Genomic DNA, 22042 nt, shown 5'->3' with positions numbered 1-22042 from the left:
AATGAGTCTTGCTCTTGAACTTGGTTCTTAACCTGAATGTCTGATGCAAGGGAACTTGCTTGCCTTGTTGGTAAGAAGAAACAACAGAAAAGAAATCGAATTCGGTTGAGAGGTTAGAATACATGCAGGTCAACAAAACTTATATTATTTCCAAATCCTAATCCATAAATGTCATCTTTTCTCAGAGTGATGTCGTTACATTACGTGTTATGGATAGTTTTGCCTTGGCATTTTGGATCATCATCCCGGATTTAATCGATAGATTTCCAAGAAATTGTCCAACCAAATACACAGTCAAGGTTTGCAAGAGTTGTAGTCGTCGATCACTTGCTTCGTCACAATCCACAACAAGAATTCAACTTTGGCCACCCTCTGTTTGAATTAAAAGATTTTGAGCACCCTCACTATGACAGTCTCAACATGATGGAAAATGGATAAAAATTTCAGCATATTGGAAACACAGCCCGATACTCCAATTGTGACATAAGTGGTTGAATTTTTTTTTTCTTTCAAGTATCCAATCACTTGTATTATGACACTTGGTGTACTGACACTGAAAAATCTTGTTGAAAAACGGAATACAAACAGGATCAAAAACCGATGTTGAATTATCGATCATAATGGTGTGTGTGAATGTCTTAAAGAAGGGATGGAATGGTTAAGCGTTGGAATGAATTTTCTCTGACAATGGCATCAGTTTTATGTAGACATCTTCATGCCTCTTCCGTACAAGTCTATATAAGACTGATGGCATTGTCAGAGGAAATTCATTCAAACGCTTAATCATTCCATCCCTTCTCTGAGACATATCCACACACACGATTGTGATCGATAGTCCAACAACATCGGTTTCTGGTCATGTTAGTATCCCGTTTTCCATCCCAACAAAACGTACGGGATCCCACGCATAACATGTTCAAAAAAATTAGCTGTTTGCCATGATCCTACTGTTTAAATGCAAACAAATGAATTAACAATTCCCATCCCATCGCTTTACTCTATGAAACGACCAAACATGAGAAGTTTCAGTATACATTGGTTAACTTGAGTTTGCATCAGTCTCCTTTGCCGCTGCATCTTCCTGCTGCTTCTTTTTCCAGTACTCATCAAGTGGGGGTCCAAATATTGCCTTGCCTGAAACAACTCCAATCCTGCAAATTTCATGTACAATCATCGGGTTAGCTTGAATGTCACTCAAAATCAGATCACAAATATGCATACAAGTTTCTATAGCTGACTGAAAAATGGAGGGGAAAATATTAAGGTACACGAACAGGATACCAAGTACCATGGCTCTCGGGGCGCTATATTAAATGAAAAAGGGTAAATCTTAAAACTTTGTTAGGCCATTCATAGCTGAAATTCAGGCAAGAAAATAAACTAAGCTCAAATTGCTATCTGATACGAAATGCAATTCTTTTAATGATTCTCTCATTAACAATCAACTAGATGATTGAAGGTCTCCTAGCCTTAATGTCAGATCATTTTCTCTACACACAAAGGACAGATAACACAGTAACAAGATCAACAAATTACACAAAAAGAACCAATGGGATGTAATGCAAATATTGGGTTGTCAAGGAATGTCAACACAAAATACAGATTCTTCATTCGTATATATCTGCAGTAAAACGAACAATATACACAATCTGGAAATAAGTGTAAATAAGATGCAGTTGTTTTTGGTAATTCAATTGCTTCTATGAAAGTCACTGCACTTTTTGTGTACCTGAATGCTTCAAGATCTCCCTATCCCTATCTCAAGGATTCAGTAACCTCACCAATCCAGTGAAGAGATAGGAGAACGAAAACAGGCTACAAGACTATGCTTGCAGTTAAGAACTTAAAAAACCCCAGCACAATCACAATCACAAACACAGAGATTGAAGTACTTCTGTCACGAGAGAGTAGCCTCACTAATCCAGTAAATAGATGCCAGAATGAAAGAAAGGCTACAGACTATCATTACTTCGTTGTGGACCTAGTGGTTCCATAATATCAAATACTTTATATGCCTCATGAATGGAAATAAGACAGTGGAACCTGCAAGAAGTTGCTAATGGCCAGAATTTTTCCATAGGAATAAACAGACAGTTGCACGTTCGAATACATCAATTTCATGCAGGGATCAAAAATAACTCATCATGTTACCCTGTTAGGATCTCGGCTATCAATTTCATGCAGGGATTACCGTTACAAAATGTAAAGGAAAGGCAAATGACGAAACAAACTAAAACTTATAAATAAATAAAGCAAAACAATCTACACATGAGAAAAAAATGTTCCTGTAAACAATCATTGTCATTGTAGAAACTACTCATGAACTGCACATAGCTGTCCTACGAGCACAGCATTGAAAGCCACGTTATGTATTGCCTACGAAGCGCTACATAGAAGGAACTACTCATGTCTTGGCTCTCTAAATACAAATGTCTCATCTTATACCAATACACAGACCATGATAAACAATAAGAAACACCACATAAAGGTTTGTTTTCCCTTTTTATCGATTTATCTGCAACTACTGCACATTCCAAACTTCCACATTGCCGTTTCCTACCACTTCACATATCGAGTTGGCTATGTCAATCGATCACAAAATTAACAATATCAGAACTTCAGGCAGGTAATATAGAGACCCAAGTAAGTACTTAACTTCTTCACCAAATCACACCCAAACGCTTTTAAACAAAAACAGCACAAACTGCCATGGATCCTTCAGCAATGAATCAACAAAAAAATCATGTATGCATCTGCAAATCAATCTGGGCCAAGACCCAAACACCAAATGGAGCGTTCTGAGAGATAAAGAAAGTGCAGGACCGCCGATGAACACAGTATGACATAAAGGGTATTACTCCATTTTGATAATCAACAAACTCGACTTGAATTGTAAAGAAAGGGACTTACACGGCTGCTCCAATTACCAAAGGAAACGAGAGGAATCGTCTTCGAAACATTTTCTGTACAAAACACTCTGGTTCTTGTTGCAATTTGTATGCTTGCCAAAATTCAGGGGTTTTCAGCTCCTTGCTTTTGAGGGTTTAATTTAGACCGGTTCGCTGCAACTTTTGGGAAGAAATCGGCTTTCCCCCGGTTTGCCGCATGTTTCATTCAAAGACAACTTTACCCCGTTTAGAGAAAGGAAAGGATTTCTTTGGATCTCTTCCACTAATCCACTCATTCACCTAATTCGGATCCTTGAAATTTGAGTCAACGTCTGTAAATAGAGGATCCCTTTAAAAGTTAGGGGGCACCTTTAGGATTGATTGATTGGGTAGATTTGACGAAAGGGATCCAACCCTTTCCTTGAAGAAAACTAGGGTGCATACGTGAATTTAGTCGAGTTGATTTTTGTATTATGTACTCTGCACTCAATTTTGAATTCTTATTATCGTAACTTGGTGAATTTAAAATACAAAACGAGTAAAATAATGTGTAACTTCATTGGCATGAAACTTCTCACCACTGACATGACAAAATATGAGTAACCAGTGACATGTAATGGAAAAAAATTCATCTTTGACATAGTCAATGCTAGTAATGTTTGAATTCAAATCTTTAAAGCCGAAAGGATTAGTTTGGTATTGCTGTGTTTTGAAAAAAAATTGTTTCTGCTGTGCTGTAACAATAAGCAGCTGTGAAATAAAACAGCAGAGTGTTTGGTAAACTTTTTTGTAAAAGTGTTTTTGAAAAAAAAAAAAAAAAAATATTATAGTGTTTGGTAAACTTTTATGTAAAACAGTTGTGACTGTGTGAAATGACCAAAAAGGGTATAAAACTAGATGTGACATTAATTCAATTTTCTTAACAAATAAAGGTGAATTACTAAATATACTTTATTTTTAAAAGAAAAATATTTATAAACTTTATCTTAAACATATAATCCAACATTTAACAAGAAATCATAATCCAATATTCAACATATAATCCAACATTTATAATATATATTTACTATACAACTATTACTCTTTATCGTAAGCATCTCCAACACTAATGGTTATTTTATAAAAAAATTAAACTAGTTTATTATTTAAATCCCTATTTTTTTTTGTGTTATTACCATAATTAAAATCAGTCCACATTTTTCTAGAAGCTCCTCTCAAACCCTCTTTCTCTCACGTGGCTCTCTTTTCTTTCACGTTCTTGTCCTTTCCGCCGCTCCAACCCATTTCACATTTTCGTTCTTAATCTTCCTCTCTCCGTGCGATATCTTTCTTTCTCAATTGAAATCCTAAAAAAATTTCCTCGGTGCTGGATGGTTCGTTGGCGGGTCAGATTGCAGGTTCAAAAACCAGGTCGATAATGAAGGAGGGGCCTGGATAGCTTTGCTTGGTCCAAAAGCTCAAGGTCCGCCACTCCAAGGTCTTGAAGTACGGCCTCACGATCTTGAACGACCTCAAAAAAATATCTAGTCTCGGCATGGAAGGTGAGTGTTCGAGCTTCGGAGTGTTGGTAATTCCATATGGGATTTTGTTAGTTCAATTGGGTTGTGGGGGTATTACCATCAGAGGTAGACTGGATATCACCATCGTGAGAGGCATCTAGCGCCGCCGTGGACAGAGAAGGTTGGTGCAATCTTGCCCGCTACATCACCGCCTCGACTCTGACGGATTCCGAAACAGCTCTTCAAAAATGGAAGATGATAAAAGCGTCTTGTGTAATTGTAAATTATTTAATTGCTTAAGGTCATTTTGGGTGCATGAAAGTTTCATTAAAGCGCTCAACACCTATTAGAAAAGAGGTTTGCGCAGAAGTTGAAAAGTCGGTTTTTCAAAAGCTGTCTTTTGCTATTTTTGTTTTTTGTTTTTTTTTTTTCATTCAAAATTGTGAAAAAAAAATTGAAATTGAAAGTTTACCAAACATAAAAAAGCTCCCAATTTTTTTTTTATACCCACTTTTTTTTTTTAAATCACCTTAATACCAAATCAGGGTTAAAAGTGATTCACTACGGAAAATTTATAAGGCCCTTGTACAACGCCAAAGTTCTCCCTTGCAACTAATGTCTGACGAGCTGGGGATAAAAAAACATTATTAAAACATGCTAAACCATCGAACAAAGCTTTCAATAGAGTCACGAACAACGACTCCTACACACTCAACCTCTTCGTCCTTCTCCCAAGCACCATTTACATTGAATTTTTAAGAATCTTCTGAATGCTTGGGCCTTATATTCTTGTGTACTTTTATATTCACGACAATGTTACGTACTTGATTTTGGGGCGTGACTTTTAGGCTAGACATGTTACCATAGAGAGCCGATCTTTAGTCACGATTAAACCCGAACTGGGACCACAAATTGAAAAATCCTACACCCTATTAGTTTCCTCTTCTAAGCTGCCCAACCCAGTCCGAAAGAGGGAAACATGTGGTTAAGTTTATGATATATCATTAGTAGTTGGATTGAATCTCTAACTCTAAACTTAAGATACTATCGATGTTGATTAGTAGTAGATCATGATATAAAAGAGATATTGAAGATCATAGCCGTCGACCCCCACCCATGCATCTACTTTATGTCCAATTTATCTTATTGCACTTTTCCATTTTTAACTACATCATTTAGATTCTTCCTGGCCTCTATTTTTAATCGACTGAAAATTGGAGGACCATCCATACCTACGTAATGTATAGAGCATGGGATGGTCGTACGCGCATGGACAAGTTGCAAATCTAGTACGTACTATCTTGAGGCAGTTGAATACAAGGAAGGTCAAAGGTGAATGAGCTTCCACATTCTATTAGTTTTAATATGGACTTTACCACCAAAATCTTGCAAACCATCCAAGTGCGTCCCGCCAACACGAAAAACATGCTTGTCTAGAACAATGTAATACTCTGTCTGAGATCAAAATTCTGTTTACTTCATTGTTTGATCATTGATCAATTTTTATAGACTTTGTACGCGTTTAGACTTGGGAGCCTTGCGACTTGCAGATAAAGTTCAAACTGATGCAATGCCGCGTGCAGTGTGAATAGTCACAGTCAAAAAAGCTATATAGAGTGGTGGTAGTGGAAAGTGGGAGAGGAGGGCCATCATGTTTATGTAGTTACAATCCAACTAACTTCATTCGTCTCTGATTTAATTTTAGTTTAGTGCTGTAAAAAAGCCAAACTCCACTAGCAAAGGTCATTCGTCTCTGATTTAATTTTAGTTTAGTGATGTAAAAAAGCCAAACTCCACTAGCAAAGGTCAGAACTATTTTTTCAGATTTTGGAATATTGAAACCCCAAACAACATGCATGCTTAAAAACTATCTAAGGGCTTCTTATTGGTTATATATGAGCCTACCTACAATACCATCTAAGCTTTTTTTGAGAAAAAATTACCAACATGATTATATATATGACTTTTTAATACAAGTATATGTGTACATTGTAACCATTGGTATGGAAACAAATTTAGATTTGTCTCAGCTTTGGAGTTCAACTGCAGAGTTAAAAGAACAAAAATATTTAATTTGGTTAATTTATACCTTGCCTAAATAGTTTGTACTTGTAGTGGTGTGAGTTTGTAAGAACTAAAGTGATTGGTTGTGTGGAAAATAAGTTAGAGGAGAGAGATTTACTATCATTCATATTGAAGTCACATTAAGCATGTCTTAAGCCCCTCAGGTTTGTACGGCACATCCAAGCCTTAATAGGTGGGTAGTAAATCACAACTTCTCATTTTTCATGTTTAATCAACAAAAACAAAAGAAGAAAGAAATCTAAGGGTTCTCTAATCTTGTTCAAAGATTTATTGTACAACACAAAAATATATCATCCATGAGTTCTAGTATAGATAGCTTATGTTAGAAACCAGAAATTGCGTAGATAAGAACAGATAGAATGATCTATGTAATGTACTATGAATGACATAAATACTTTCACCTAATAACTTATAACTTTTGAGTTGGACGTTGTCCAATTTATCACTGATGAGAACAATTCATGTTTTTTTGTTGATTTTCATCTTTGGAGAAAATTAAATGAACCCCAACTGAAATTACTTTAAGCGGTTGCAGACATTCATGAATTTCTTACTGGTGTAGAGATGAGGAAGGGGAAAGCATTCAATTCACACGCAGTTCAACCACACTCACTTCTATTGGTTACTTCCCAGGGGATTCAGATCCTCTCCGGATTCCCTCACTGGGAATACTGGAGATCAATGCATAGTAACTGTTCATAATTGAATATTTTTTATATATTTAAAAGTAAAACAATCTTGTTTTGCGTAAAAATATAAAAAAAAAAAAATTGTGATCGCACGATTTTTTATGAACGGTTACTATGCATTGATCCCTGGAATCCCAATGAAAGGATTCGAAGAGGATTGTGATCGCACGATTTTTTATAAGCGGTTACTATGCATTGATCCTTGGAATCCCAATGAGAGGATCCGGAGAGGATCTACACCCCTTCCCAGGTAACTCTTAATTAAGCTTTTTTTTTGGTTTTCTTGGTAAAACTCTTAATTAAGCTTTGATAAAAGCAAAAGTAGGAAGTTTGAAAGCAGCAGCTAGCTTCTGAGAAGAATAAACAGATGGTTGGTTTTAAACAGACCATGTACTGTTTCATTTAAAAAGAAAACGATAATTTTATATAGGCAATTGTTATTGGCACTAAAAAAATCTCATTCTATACTTCAAACTTTCTATATTTGGAAAGAAAAATACAATTATGATAAATGTAAAATGAGATTTTTGAAATGTCAATAACACTTCCTTTTTATATGTGGTGATGTAATTATAACAGTCTGTAAAATGCTGCATGCGGAAAAGTTCAAGATACATTCTGGAAGATAAAGTTTCTACATTGCATGGTCTGGGGCCTCATGCTGACGGACTATCAAGATTACCAGAAAAACAAAATATAAATCTAGATTACTGAAGGTTAATAGTAAATGGTCGTATAAGCAGGGATTCATGACCTATGGTTGGCTTATTTTTTTATATCATTCTTTACTGGGCAATAATAACAGAACATCATGTTGGAGAACAATTTAGAAACAATAAAATAACAGATGTATAAAACTAAAATACTTATACTTTATTATTCACAAATACTTGCAATACAGAATGCATAACACAATAATTACAAAAATTAATATGATACTAACTTGAATGAATTGAAGGTAGAGGCTAGCGCAAACGTTATGTCATTCGAACAGTATTTCCGTCCCACTCGTGTGCTTGTGGTTCTACAACGTCTGCTCGACCATGATACAACTACCTAATTCTACAACCCGCACTGGATTATAGAACTCTAGCGAATTGCTTTGTGTGTTTACTCTCTGGAAAGTTTGTACGGAAGATAAGGAGGAAGAAGAAAAGATAATGATTGATGGAAATGAGGACTCCAGTTATATAGGCTCTTTCATACCTCTTCAAACACCTTTTGGATATATCTGAAGCTACACAGCTCTTTCCAAAAAGATACAACTCTTTCCACAGAGTTGTGTCTATTAATCAAAACGTTTTCAATTAATTTAATTAAAAACTTAATTCGAAATTAAAACTAATTGATCAAATTAATTTTAATTCCTTGGCCCCAAGGGCTAAGGCCCTTGTCTTGATTAATTAATATTAATATTATAGTATAATCATCAAGTCTAATCCACACAACTATAAGGCCCAAGCCTTCAATCCATTTCCAAATGGTCCAAGTTCTAATTACTATGAAAAAAGGAATAAGCCTATATAAAGTCTAGTGAAAAAATACAGTTGACCAATATGGGACAAGAGGGTCTCAAACTCCAATACATCATTCTTTACTACTTTGGCAATGAATTAAATATATAAGTTTCACATTTATGTGTTCTTTTCCAGGACTAATTTTGTAACATTCTCTTACTAAACATATGTCGCCAGATACATATTTTGTCAAAATATAAATTTTGGATGATACATTTGAGCCAGAACCAAACCGATCAATAGTTCAAATTTACTGTATGCATTACTAGAGAGTATGATGGAGAAAGAAAAAGCACGGGAAACTTTAATTAGGCTAAACTGCTCTGAATATTTCTTGTTATTACAAACAAGTATTTCATACATATTCAGTACATAATCACAATACATGTAGTTAACAAAGAAACTTCAGGGATTATGCTTCTGTGTATAGATGTAATCGACATGAGCAGCCAGAGTCCTTCTCATCAAGCACTCCTCCTCTGCAACTCCTTCACAGCTCTCACCCATCACCTCATCAACCTGTTCTGTTTCAACACCCTAATTAACACACACACACACACACAAAACTATATATCAAACTCATAATCTCAGTACTAAAACAGTATAAAGACATCACTGTGTAATACTAAAACACTATAAAAACGTTAAAACTTAACAAACCTCGAGTCGGGTTTTCGCATAATTGACTGCTGAAAAAGCTGGTTCTGGTCTTGCTGCATAGACTAATAAAGTAGAGCACAGGACGAGAGCTAAGAAGAAGAGGGCTTTAACTGATCCGGCCATTTCTCTGTGTGTTATTGTACTACTGCTATATGAAACGGGTAGGGGTATATATAGAGCTTGGTATACACCGAATGAGAGATTTAATAAATTTATGGAAATGGGATAACAAGATGACCATTTTAGGCTTTATGATTGTGTGAACTAAGGGCGATAGAAGGACGACTTTATGTAGCAGAATTTTATGGACCCAAACGTCTTGTACGTAATAGACCACATTGTATTGGATATAACATAATAAATTAAAGGCAGACTATTTCTGTTTCTTTCAAATTTTGATTATTATTTTCATGCAATTCTAGCTTATGACCAAATTAATTAATTGGTAGGTTAAAAAAAAAAAAAAAAAAAAGCGACCGCTGAAAGAAGTATGAATCAAACATAAAAAGGTGTGAAACTCGTCTTGCTGATATCGCCGGGGATTTGTTTCATTGCATTTTGTTGGTAGATTAATGGCTTAGCCGACCTACACTTGAACAACTTGAAGAGGTTTTTCGGTCATTAAACAAGAAAGAGGCCAACGAATCCAAAAATGATTCCTTGTCGGTTAGAATAAACTGAAGAAGAAAAAGATATTTAGCTAATGGTGTCATACTTCAAGCAAAATAAAGTATAATTCAGTTTGATGTTAGATTTTGAAAATAATTTGCATGCATAAGAAAAATTGCGTGCATCTATTGCACGCTGCATCTGTTTTATAATTACAATACTTAGTGATTAACACATGATTTTGTATGCGAAACACATGTTCCTTGCAATGAGTGTTTGAAAAACGTTTTTTACAATGTGTTATAAGGTAATTAAGTTTGGAGAAGCTTATATCAATCCTCACTTGTTATGGCATATACCCTATGGTACTATTGTTTCCCGTATTCTCTATTCTGGAATTAGAATGTTCTTTTGAGTCGGTGTTGAAATTTTCAGATTGACGGGTCCAGGAGGCCACTCTAATTATTACATGTCTAATCCATCAGTTATAAGGATTTGACACAAAAAACTTCGGTATTAATTAGAATGAGATAATCCTATTTAAAGTCACTATTTTTGAGTTACCCCACTGATGTGGGATAGCCAAAGGTCGGCCCCGTTTTCCTCTCCCGCGGCAATACTTCTATGTTCTATTTTTTCACTAGCTTGAAGGATTTGACTTTTACTTAATACATTAACCATTTAACAGTCAAAGAAGAGATCTTTAAGGATTATATCGAAATTGAGTTCAAATCTTCTACACCTAAAATTCTTTGCGGTTTCTCTATGACCTATATACTTAAATGACACATGTCATTGGACTTAATTTATCTTTAGTTTTTATTTTTTGTTGAAAAAATAAGTAAAAAAGTTAACAATATATTAAGTGGAGTTCAAATAAATGATAAGGTGTCAACAAACAAAATGGGTTCCAGGAATGTCACAAAAAAATTTTAGATGGATTTAATCTCACCGAAAGTAGTGGTCGGCGACACTGGAATGTTCTTTAGCTTTTTACTCTGGTTGATTATTCAAAAGAATCAAAACCATTAGACAGTCATATTCTACAACGTTATTCATTCTTTCGTATTGCAGTCATGTTGTAAGTCACCATGACATGTGCATGCATGGTTTTCCTTTTTTTTTCTTTTTTTTTTTTTTTTTTGCAGCACCAAGTATTTATGCCGTTCGACTTCAGTGTCTTGGATCTTGAGATTAATTACGCGTAATGATACCTGTGTTGACTCAATTCATGAAAAAAGGGTTCCTCCTCTAACAGTTTTTCTTACAATACCAGCCTTTTGTCTATTATACATCAAGTATCACTATAATTAAGTAATTAAACAGAGCCGACTTCAAACTAAGGAGTGATATAATATATATTTGATACATGAGGAAAAACCATTGCATCACGAAACAAAGTAAGAATAATACGATATGTAGTAATATATTTTCTTCCATCCACACACTCGCAGTCTAACAACAATCAATTAACATAATCAATTGCGCCACTTGTGCCGTACTAATTTGACAGAAGAAATAATTTAGGTTAATGAAAGTACAAGTTGATCTTAATTTACACAGATTTTTTTTTAGAATCAATAATCATGTTTGTGTTAATGAAGCAAGAGAACAGAAAAAAATTTACCTTTCTTTACTGAATTTGACCAAAGACGGTTACAAATTCCAGCAAAATGAAGTAAATAAAGAGAATAATGCAGAGTTTAAGGCATGCATATATGTTTAGGGTTTTGTGCAGCCGAAAGGCAGTACTTGAATGAGTCAAAAGATTTCGAAGTTGAAATTCCTTTTGTTTTTTTTACTAGCAACGATCAAATAATTTTATTAATACGAACCAAACAAATACACGAATGTGTTATATGAGTACATTTTTCCAATCATCAATTTTTTAATCTAGAGGTTAATTTGCGCAACTGACAAATAAGTTAAACCCCTACATGCTATCACAAAACTACCACAAGAACTATGTGTACATAGTACAATTTTGTAACAAAGACAATAGACACGACAAATCTAGCATCGAAAGCACACACAACACCACCACTAAAGCCGAGTATTGGACCAAATTCGTGCACCACCGTGTGGAGGAGAGGAACAAACTCGACAACATGTAAAAGAAAATACACATGTAAGACAACTTTGGCACTAGTGTACCAGCCAAGTCTCTCTAACTATCAAGTTAGTAAGAAATATATGAGACTCGGGCAATGGGCAAGAGAACAGAGTATGTGATTGCGTTACTAGAGAATACTAAAAGTGTATATTTATACTAGTTAAAAGAGAGACCTTTTAGGATATGAAATCCATATTATACTGGGATAATCCAAAAGGATATTGTTAACACATGGCCCTTTCCAACTCCTAAAATAGTATAGGCCCTAAGGAAGAAAGACCAAGGCCCAACAAAACTGCAAGACAACTACTTGGTGGTCTTGTTTGCCTAGCAATGAAGCCGACTGCTTCCGCATAAAGTACTTTTTTGGTCATGATGGCAAGTTGACATACTGACAACTTTATAGCACGAAGTCCCAAGAGCAGGCCTACTCGGACACCAATCCCAGGCCACATGGTAGCTATCAACAAGAGTAAGAGCCTATGAAGGGACATAAAGGCTGACTGATGAAGTGCTGGGCATGAGTTCCCACAAACCCTAGAGCCGAGCAAGGCGCTCGGTATGCATTGTCCTAAGATAACAAGCAAGTGGACCTTAACGAAAGTCATTTCTTCACCACGTGTCGACTAAAGAGCGGTGGGGCAGCTAGCAGGTCACGTCTACATACTTGGTGCATTAAATGCAAAGGTATTGGAAGACTTGAGCCCAGAAACTTAGGGCTCATTAAGGACTTATATATGGAGTCCTCCTTACGAATTATCGAACAAAAAGAGAGAGAAAAGAGACCAGATTATTTTGACCGATATTTGTAACCTTTATTCAGTATATTCGAGCACCATAGTGGACATAGTCAAGTTTTCAAGGGTAAACCACTTAAATCTTGTTATTCAGTTCTTATCATTTCAACCCTAAGCCCACCAAGGGCCGACCACATTGGTCATTGTTAACCTCCCAAATTTGAGCCCTAATGGATATCTTGGAATGTAGGAATCTCCAAGAATATAGGATACTTATTTAATCCTCAATCGGATTAGGTTTTCGTGTCATGCGAAACAAAAATGGTCGATCTCAACAAAGTTGATGAAGGAAAATATTTGATAAACTAAGTTCATTAAGCAACATACTACATGCATTTAACATTTAAATGGCGAAGCATGCTTGTATGCACTTACAAATAATAATAATAATAATAATAATAATAATAAAATAAAAACTTAAACCATGAAATTCATAGCCTAGTGGTGGTGGTGAACCAAGACTCAACTCAAAGAACAAAGTGACTTGAGAAACATTATACCTTTAAAGCGCCTAGCAAATGTTTATCATCCATGAAATGGCCTTCTTTCTTTTGCCTCCTTACTTCTTGGCTCCATGGATATGGAAGGATGAACTTTGTTTCTTGGCTCCATGACTTTTTGGATATGGATGGAGGAATGGGTTCTCCAAAAGGCTCCAAAGTTGAAAGCCTCTAAGTTCCCACACTAAGGATGGTTGAGGAAGAAGATGAGTGACCATGGAAGAACAAAATGTTAGCAATGTTCTCCATGGTGGCCGGCCTCTCTAAGGAAGGAGAGAGTTTTTATTTCTCCTTCTTTGCCTCATAGAAAACCCTAATGAAGGATGAAGCTATAAAGTTAACTTTATACCTCATTCTAAGTGAGTGGCAAACTTGTAATAAGTGAACCATCACTCATTCCTCTCTTTGGCCGGTTTTGCTAAGTGTGTTTGGGTTAATTCCCATTTTGTTTTGGTTGTCATACAACTTAAACTCAATAGGTCTTGTGGACCAAAACCTATTTGGTCCTGAAACATGAAACTTACTTAAAGCTCAATATGAACCTTTCGTATGATTAGTTAACAGATTAATTAATCATTGCCATATACAATTAAATTTTCCTTTCATGTCTTCATTATATCCTGCAATCATTACCTTACACAGTGTGTGATCCATTAGGTTCTTTTTGGCGAGTTAATGGGTGATTATAACTCTTACTAATCGATTATGAATTGAAACTTACTTTCAATTTTCCTTTTAGTGATTATACACCTTTAGGCTTTCACAAACTATGAGTGGTACTTAGCAGCTTGTCATGGCTACCCACGCTAATCAAAAGAGGTTAAAGAACCTATTCAGTTTAGGATTACAATGCAGTACAGTCTTTCTTTAATTCAATACTCTTGATCACATTGTTTGGTTTGATAGTTTATTCATATCTACTACCCAATATGATTCTCTAACTTGTATGATTACCTTGAATGTGATTTGGAACGACTTCTCTGGCCAGCGATTCATAATTATATCATAGAGTATTTTCCCTCAACGGTTTGAAGGTTAGAGATCATTTTGTTGCACATTCACATATCCCCATGATTAAGTAGCTTAGCCCTAACTATGCCATGGACACTTTCTAATGGAAAACCTTTAACACTGTCAAAGATTAAGGACCTAACCACATGACAACTATGATATCTCAAGTCAAAGGTTTACTCTACATTATCCCAACTATGAGTTCTCATATGACATAAGTATAAGAACTCCTTGTTGAACGTGCTCAATGGACTCATGCTCTATTGAGCACCTACACACTTGTCTTGGTGTCATTCACACCAATGAAAGACCAGTCACTCTCCTGGGGAGAAGACATAGCATGTACTGATTTATAGAATCGTCAATGCCCAATTGACAATTCCATGGTCATGAACGCTTAGAATATGTGTACAAAAGAGAATGGTCTCATGAATCTAACTTTTGGATAACATTCTCCTAATTACATATTCCTTGGACTTATCGCTTAAGTGTGTAACATTTAATGAGAATGCTTTAAACAATATCATTGCCCTTACATTAAACTAGTTTAATTTAACATGTGAAATGTACATAAAGTATCATCTTATGATTGAGTTTAGAGTACATTTTCAACAGTCAATGGACTTCCCTTATTTTTTCGAAACATAAGATGATGGTGGCATCATTTATCCGTTTGTGCAGCTTGATAAGTCCAGAACTGTTGAGTCCATGACTAGACTTCTGAGATATTCGTGTTCTAATCCGTCTTACTCCAGCCTTGAAAAATCATGATACCACAATGATGCCACATCAAAACAGATGTAACAGCAAGGTCACAACAACTCACCAGAGGTAAAACTAAAACTAAAGGCTAAAACTAAAAAAATTGTCTAACCAAGAAAGGACTACCAATCAACTCGTCTCCATCACGAGGATAACACTGTTAAAAGAAAGATTCATAACGTCCACAAAGGGTCCACCACAAGTTTGTCTAGGTAAGGCGGGACAACCACGGGTTGGCTGATGAGCACTTAAACACCATGGAAGATGGATCATTGGAGGTGGATTGTAATACCCTGTTAAAAACAAAATGGTTATATATATATGTGTGTGTGTGTGTAACTCTTTTTACCTCAAATTGTAATATATTTTTTTGAATTCTTGATTGCACTATGTTTATACAAGGACTCGTATTTTTGGTATATAAACTAGTCTCAATGTAAGACTATTTTGCTACAAAATTATTTCAACACTAGCTAGTATATATTATTTCATATTTAATTAGAGAGGTTTTTCACTTAAATTGGAGAGCTAAGATTAAGTTAAGATTATATGAGTTTGGCTTGATCTTTCTCCAAAGGGTGAGGTGGAAGTTGGTAATTAATAGAAGATAATAATTAGGGGTGTGGAGGTGGGAAGTCTATAGCTTATACGTATGGCTAAGTGTTGAGTTTGAGTGAGTTGGCAAGCTGAGTTAATGTAGTGAGGTTATTCACCCCTAAACATTGGAGAGGTGTGAGTCTATTTAAGGCCATAGACTAGGTACATGTGTTTAAGTGCATGAGTTGGCAATATTATGTGGTTTTAGAGTGTTGATTCACAAGGCTAAGAGGAATCTTAATTATTTGGTTACAATATTCTCTATTCAATGTTGTTCCAAATCTTCCAATGAGGTGAGAACGGGTGGGATTCATATCCCTTAGAGATGAATGTGGCTTTTGAGTATTTGTCCACATGCATGGTAATGATTATAACATGATTGCTTCCAAATTACAAGATGTCCAAGTGTAGCAAAAGGATTTGAGACATGTCATTGAAGGCTTAATTGTGGATTCCATTTCTTCATCCATAAAAGCAAAGGGAAGAGAGAAACGAGGGGAGAACAACACACGGGGAAACAAGAATAAAAACCTCATCTCCTTCCCAAATCACTTTTCTCATTTTTCCATTTACTTTACAGTATGTAAAGGCTTTAAGCCATCTTTCATTGTATTTGTAAGTTTCTCATATATAGTGAAATACAATGAAAGCAAACCCCAGTGGTTCGATTTGGCAAACCACTTAAATCTTTGTGTATTTGCAAGCTTTCATCCTAATCTCAAAGACAATTCTTCACTTCAAATTCCAAACCAAAATTTAGAAAAAGAGGAGGAGGCGGGGTCGATTTGTAGAAAAGAAAAGAGATAGAAATTGGGAAGAAAAGGATTAAGCAATGGTTTTTTAGGGAATAAAAATGAGAAGCAAAAAGATGATAAAAAGACATTAAAGGGTAAAGTGTTGTGTGGGAGGAAGCGGAGAGTCGGGTGATCAAGTTTGTGGGTGAGAAAATAGAGGAAATGAGACAAGAAGAAGTAGAAGTTGTGGGTTGAAATAAAAATAAAAGATGAGGTTAGAAGGGGAAAGCTAGAAGTATAGTTTCATGCCTTGTTGCTTCTGAGATATTTATTTCACTTTCAATTTTCTTCACTAACATGGAAGTCTAATTCTTGTCTAAATAATAACAGGTACTAGCAAGACGAAAGTGAACAAGATGATGGTAATTCTATAGAGTGGTAAATGATCAATATTTTAAATGATGGCATCAAATATTATTACATTGTTTACTAGTTAGTTTAATTTATGCTCATATTTATATATTGTGAGTAAGTGATTATTAATTTGTATGTGCACTATTGCAGTACATATACATATGCATTGCAAAGTAAGACAAAGAGTTAAGTTGTGTTTAAGTTGTGAGGATATACAAGGGTTGACGTTTGCCTTGAATATAAAATAATGAACCTTGTATATGTCAGGCGTAGGGTGCAGGGCTTGAGTATACAAATTGGTTGATTATAAAATAATGAAATCTTGTATATGTTAGGTGTCGGGGGAAGGGCTTGAACATACAATTGGGTGTCAGGGGAAGTGCCTATATAATAATGTGGAAACTGAGAGTTTAATTACAAAAATTGGGGTTAAGGGATGAACGGGAGTTAACTCATATTCTAAGGTATTCGGAGCCAAGTGGTATAAGCATGGTATGGGACATGCAGGCTTAGGTGCCTTAGGTATGTGTTGACAAGATTAGAAGGGAGTGAGTACATTCATGCATCTCATTGTATACATTTTATGTATTTGCAAGAGCTACTCATTTCAATTTAGTTGGTACTTTTGTTATGAATTAATTTATGTACTATTCTATTTCCATTGCGTATTCAATCAATTTTAATAATTTAATTTAATTTTTCCACCATATCTTGGTTGTAGAATTTATTTCTATGGCCAAGATATGGCTCACACCCTAACTCGTGAATAGTCTTTATTCGCGGGTTGGGGCTTGACATGGATCCAATCCACCACCACCACAAATCTTACCTACAAAAGCAATCATAAGGCATAGCTCGTATTTGAGAAAATTACTTCGTTGAATTTCGAAGGGTTGTTTGCAAACTAGTGGGGAAGAGAATGGAAAAGGGGAGATGCAGGTTACGATTAAAGAATGATGAAGCACAACCTTGGAAAAGGGAGGAGGAATAAAGGTAAGGTGCGGATGGGGTAAGTAATGGAAAGGTGCGGTGCATGAGTGGGAAGGGACATAAAGAAGAACTAGGAAATGGGTTACCACTGGCCCCAAGCCAAAGCAAACGGCCAATGACTGATAAGCTTCAAATTTAGGTTTTTTTTTTTGGGGGGGGGGGGGGGGGGGTGGGTAGTTCAGAGAATAAGTTTATCAACCCAAAATGAAGTCGTAATTCTCTCGGTATAAGTAAACTAAGCATTGGGTCGGACTACATATATACATTTTTTTTTTAAATCTATTGATTGAGAACAAGCTTTAGAAATTCATACATGAACTCATGCTAGTATATTAGAGGAATGAATGGTTAGCTAAAAATGTATATGGTGTGAATGATAAAATAAATCTCACCTTGATGAGAAAAGGGACCTTGTGTGAACGTATAAGTAAATTGGGCTACTGTTCATGTTGCCAATTGGTTTTATGATTGAACCTCAATATTCTTCATGGTATCATAGTAGGCTGTCTGACGGCTAAACGTGCTCCACATCATGTCGTTTGTGTTGTCTACGTGTTTAGCTTGAAAATTCACCACACATGAGGGGACGTGTTGAAAATAAATCCCATATTTATGGAAGAAGAGACATTGCCTAGGCTATAAGTAAGTTGGGCTACTTTCCATATTGCCAATTACTTTTATGGTGAAACCTTAGTTGTCTTTATGATATGCTTTAGAAAACTAAGGTTTACAAGAAAATTATGATGCATATTTTGTTGTGTGCGCATTGCTAATGTGTAAACAAAATTGTTAAATTTTAGAAATGAGGGAAATCGAGTACAAGGTAAGTGGATTATTCTGGTAGTTAGAGTAATAATCTTCAACTCATCACGTTTTGTGTTCGAATCATTTCATATCCCTTTTAATACAGATGAGTGTAGAATATCATTTCTAATAAAAATAAGTAAAAAATCGATTACAAAGCACTTAAATATCAATGTTTCATATGGCCGATGAATCATAGAAAGTCGAAGTTAATTTATATCACATTCTAATACCACTTCTAACTTGACCACTCTTTTGTGCACGATGACGAGCAACAAACTGGCGAATAGTACTTCGCCCAATTGTTGCAACCCTACCTAGAGCCCCGCGCCTTTTCTCACCCAAAAACCCCAAAATCTGAAACCTCCTAGCCACCACCCCTTGCTCTGGCTTGAGGTCGGCAGCAGCCCCTCCCATCGTCTTCTAGTCCTCCCTTTTCTTCCCCTTCCATTTTCACCCTCTGAATCTTTTCTATTCACCCACCTTCCCTATGTTTCCTCCCTCATTTCACTTTATTTCCAGCTACTCCCCTCCCTCATTCTCCCACATCTTTCTCCTTATCCACCACTTCTCTCCCATTTTTCCCTTCCCTTTCCCATTTTCTCTTCCTTTTATTTTTCATTCTCTCCCCCTTTTATTTTCCCTCTTTGCTTGCTGTATTTCAATACAATTCGGTCAAGATGGTAGCTTGCCTCATCTCCCTAATGATGGTGGCCTGCCCCATCTCCCCAATGATTGCCCCATCTATTCTCAGATGGTGGCGTGCTCCAATCTCTGAGTGTCAGCCTTTGTGGGCTTAAGAAAATTTTCAATTCAAAAACTTTATTTGCCATATTTTGGATATCCATTAATTTCTCCCCATTATGTAATAGATTTTCATTAGCCGCAAATAAACCTCAAATCCTTAATCCATACTACATATCCAACCCTCGAGACTATCTTTTGCTATCAATTTGCCCACTTTCAATTGAGGAGTACGATTGTGCTCCTGTGTCCGATGCCCACCTCAAGAGTGAATCGTCGCTCATGCAGGTGAAGGTGTGCAAAACAAAGACCTTGGTTTCAATGTGGAGCGTTGCCTCGCCTCCTTCTATGGTTGTGAATTCATGTCTTAATTTGCCGGCATTGGAACTATGTTCTTGCTGGTCCCCGTACGGTGGATATAATTGTGCAGTTTGGCTACTTCTTTCTGTTTGTATATTAATTGGCGACAAATTTCAATTTTTTTTTTAATTTTTTATAGGGTATTTGGGGCTATTGAAGGTCTTTGTCTGGAAGGATGGGAGATCAACAAATGTTATTTTGTGGTGCAAAATTGGTGGTGTGAGTTGTCGGCCATTTCTGGTTTTCGGGTAGCTGCGGCAGGTCATCTAGCACCTGGGCTTTTAGGGTTTTCCTTACTAGCGACCTTTAGGTCGATGACTAATCTTCTTATGTTAAAACGCATTTATGTTTTTTCATTTATGTACTATTTTGTAATTGTTGCAATGAAGAACCATTACTCCTTCAATGTTTGCATAAGTAGCGTCTTCTTTCTGTATGCCGATTCCTTCTGAACCATGTAAGATGTTCGTTTATACTTCGTTTAATGATTATTACCTACCTTCAACAGAAAAAAAAAAACAAAAAAAAAAAAAATTGTTGCAACATTCAATCCATGTGAGTTTGTATCAATCAAACAAAGGTTGATTTCACGACCAAAAAATAAAAAAAAACAAAGGTAATCTGCTAGTTAACTAACGATAATCCACGTTTCATTACTTAAATACACGTGATATTTTGCTTTTATCTTCAATTATTATCAGGTCGCCTTCCAATCACTGTATATCCTAGAGGCCGTGCACAGGAATATAGTAATCTCTAGCACTAACATGTATGTGTGTGTGTACTGGAAATATTAGGGAGATTATATTTTTGTATCACATTAATGTGGTAAGTGATGTTTATATGTCACGTTAATTAATGAATTTATCTCATTCTATATTAGTTGTATGTATTACTTGCCACATTAGATGGTACACCAATGTGATATAAATATATTGTCTTCTTAGCATTACTTGTACATATATGTGTGTGCGTGTGTATCAAGAGCGAGCTAACCAGTTAGCATTTTAATACGAAACTAACCATTCTTTTGGACTCAAGAACAATATTTTCTCATAATCTAAACATATCATTTTTTAGGTTTATTGAAAAATTATCCTAGCAAAAATTCATTGAACCAAAAGCCGTGTAGTTATTTAATTGTGACATGACAAATAGACCAAGTCAGAATTGTTGATAAATAATAATAAAATGTTTACAATAATAGTTAAAAGTTAAATGATTTTCGTTTCAAAAGAAATTTTGCTAAGATTGTGACATCCCGTCCCGGAAATAACGAAACGTACGTGTGAAATGACTAAATTACCCCTAGTTCGTTCTTTGACATTATTGGTTGTTTTGTGTGTTGTGGCATGTGCTGGGCCACACACACACATTCACACTCCCTGTCTCTCTCTGCCCTTTCTCTGTCTCTGTCTCTCATCTCCCTCTCCCTTCCCGTTCACCTTAAAACGTACGGACACACACATAACCATACTAAACCTTGCAGATCGAGGGAACCAAGCATACCATCGAGCTCGTGAGGTCGAGAGGAGCACGACTATACCATTTTCAGGTGAGAAATCCTTTGTTTTCACGTTGATTCGAGGTGGTTCGAATTATGTACTGTTCATGCAAGATTAATCTAGCATGTTTTTGGGATTTTTAAGGTTGTAGTTGTCTTAGTGAGGTCCCAAGGAGCCTTGGAGTGCTTCGTTGGACAAATTTGGACGTCGGGATCGTTGGTTGTGGAGTTGGCCGGATTTTGGAGATTTGGACAGGTAAAATCTAGTGATTTTCAACCCTTAAAAGTAGTATATTTATGTTCTCCTAGTCCTAAGTGTCATTTTGGTGCAAAAATTGTGAAATTTGGACGAGAAATGACCGAGATATCAAGGTTGGAAGTTTTTCCAGTTTTCCGACGGCGCCGGAGCCTCGCTGGAGGTTCGCCGGAGAAGGTGACGGAATATTCTGTCAAGTCTGACGGAATATTCCTGACGCCGTTAACGGAATCTGTCAAAACTGACGGAATATTCCTAACGGCGTCAGTTGACGCCGTCCGTGTACGCCACACGTGCCTGCGCGTGGCCGGCGCGTGTGGCTGTGCCTTGGCCGGTGCGTGGGGGCGTGTGGCTGTGCCTTGGCCGGCGCGTGTGGCTGTGCCTTGGCCGGTGCGGAGGAAAATTTTTCTAAAAATATGGTTGTGATCCTGAGGTTGTGTAGAGCACGTTGGTATATTCATTTGTCCATTTTGAGTAATGTATGAGAAGTTATTACGAGAAGTTGGTTA

General features: G+C 36.2%; 1 protein-coding gene and 2 long non-coding RNA genes across 3 annotated transcripts; 1 reads left to right on the top strand and 2 right to left on the bottom strand.

Annotated features, from left to right (window-relative positions):
- Positions 1-405: 405 nt before the first annotated feature.
- On the bottom strand, positions 406-3155 carry LOC137747392 (uncharacterized). Its single transcript, XR_011069960.2, has 2 exons — positions 2911-3155; positions 406-1151 (listed from the first exon to the last, which is right to left on the bottom strand). It is a non-coding gene; the product is annotated as an uncharacterized LOC137747392 (long non-coding RNA).
- A 5801-nt stretch (positions 3156-8956) lies between these two features.
- On the bottom strand, positions 8957-9501 carry LOC137746553 (phytosulfokines 3-like). The gene is made up of 2 exons (XM_088677432.1): positions 9339-9501; positions 8957-9215 (listed from the first exon to the last, which is right to left on the bottom strand). Exons 1-2 carry the CDS (start codon positions 9459-9461, stop codon positions 9084-9086), a joined length of 255 nt encoding a protein of 84 aa, XP_088533558.1. The 5' UTR covers positions 9462-9501; the 3' UTR covers positions 8957-9083.
- A 9386-nt stretch (positions 9502-18887) lies between these two features.
- On the top strand, positions 18888-20179 carry LOC148698657 (uncharacterized). Its single transcript, XR_015956112.1, has 2 exons — positions 18888-19820; positions 19913-20179. It is a non-coding gene; the product is annotated as an uncharacterized LOC148698657 (long non-coding RNA).
- The last annotated feature ends 1863 nt before the right edge of the window (positions 20180-22042 follow it).

This window comes from Pyrus communis, chromosome 2, assembly GCF_041283825.1.
Source record: "Pyrus communis isolate YQ-2024b chromosome 2, ASM4128382v1, whole genome shotgun sequence".
NCBI lineage: Eukaryota > Viridiplantae > Streptophyta > Magnoliopsida > Rosales > Rosaceae > Pyrus > Pyrus communis.
Note: the sequence above shows the minus strand (reverse complement) of the source record. Positions and strands in the feature narration are given on the sequence as shown.

Coding starts and splice junctions, on each gene's coding strand:
- LOC137746553 (XM_088677432.1), bottom strand. CDS start 9,461: ATGGCCGGATCAGTTAAAGCCCTCTTCTTCTTAGCTCTCGTCCTGTGC. Junction 9,216..9,338: donor ATGCGAAAACCCGACTCGAG/GTTTGTTAAGTT, acceptor TGTGTTAATTAG/GGTGTTGAAACAGAACAGGT.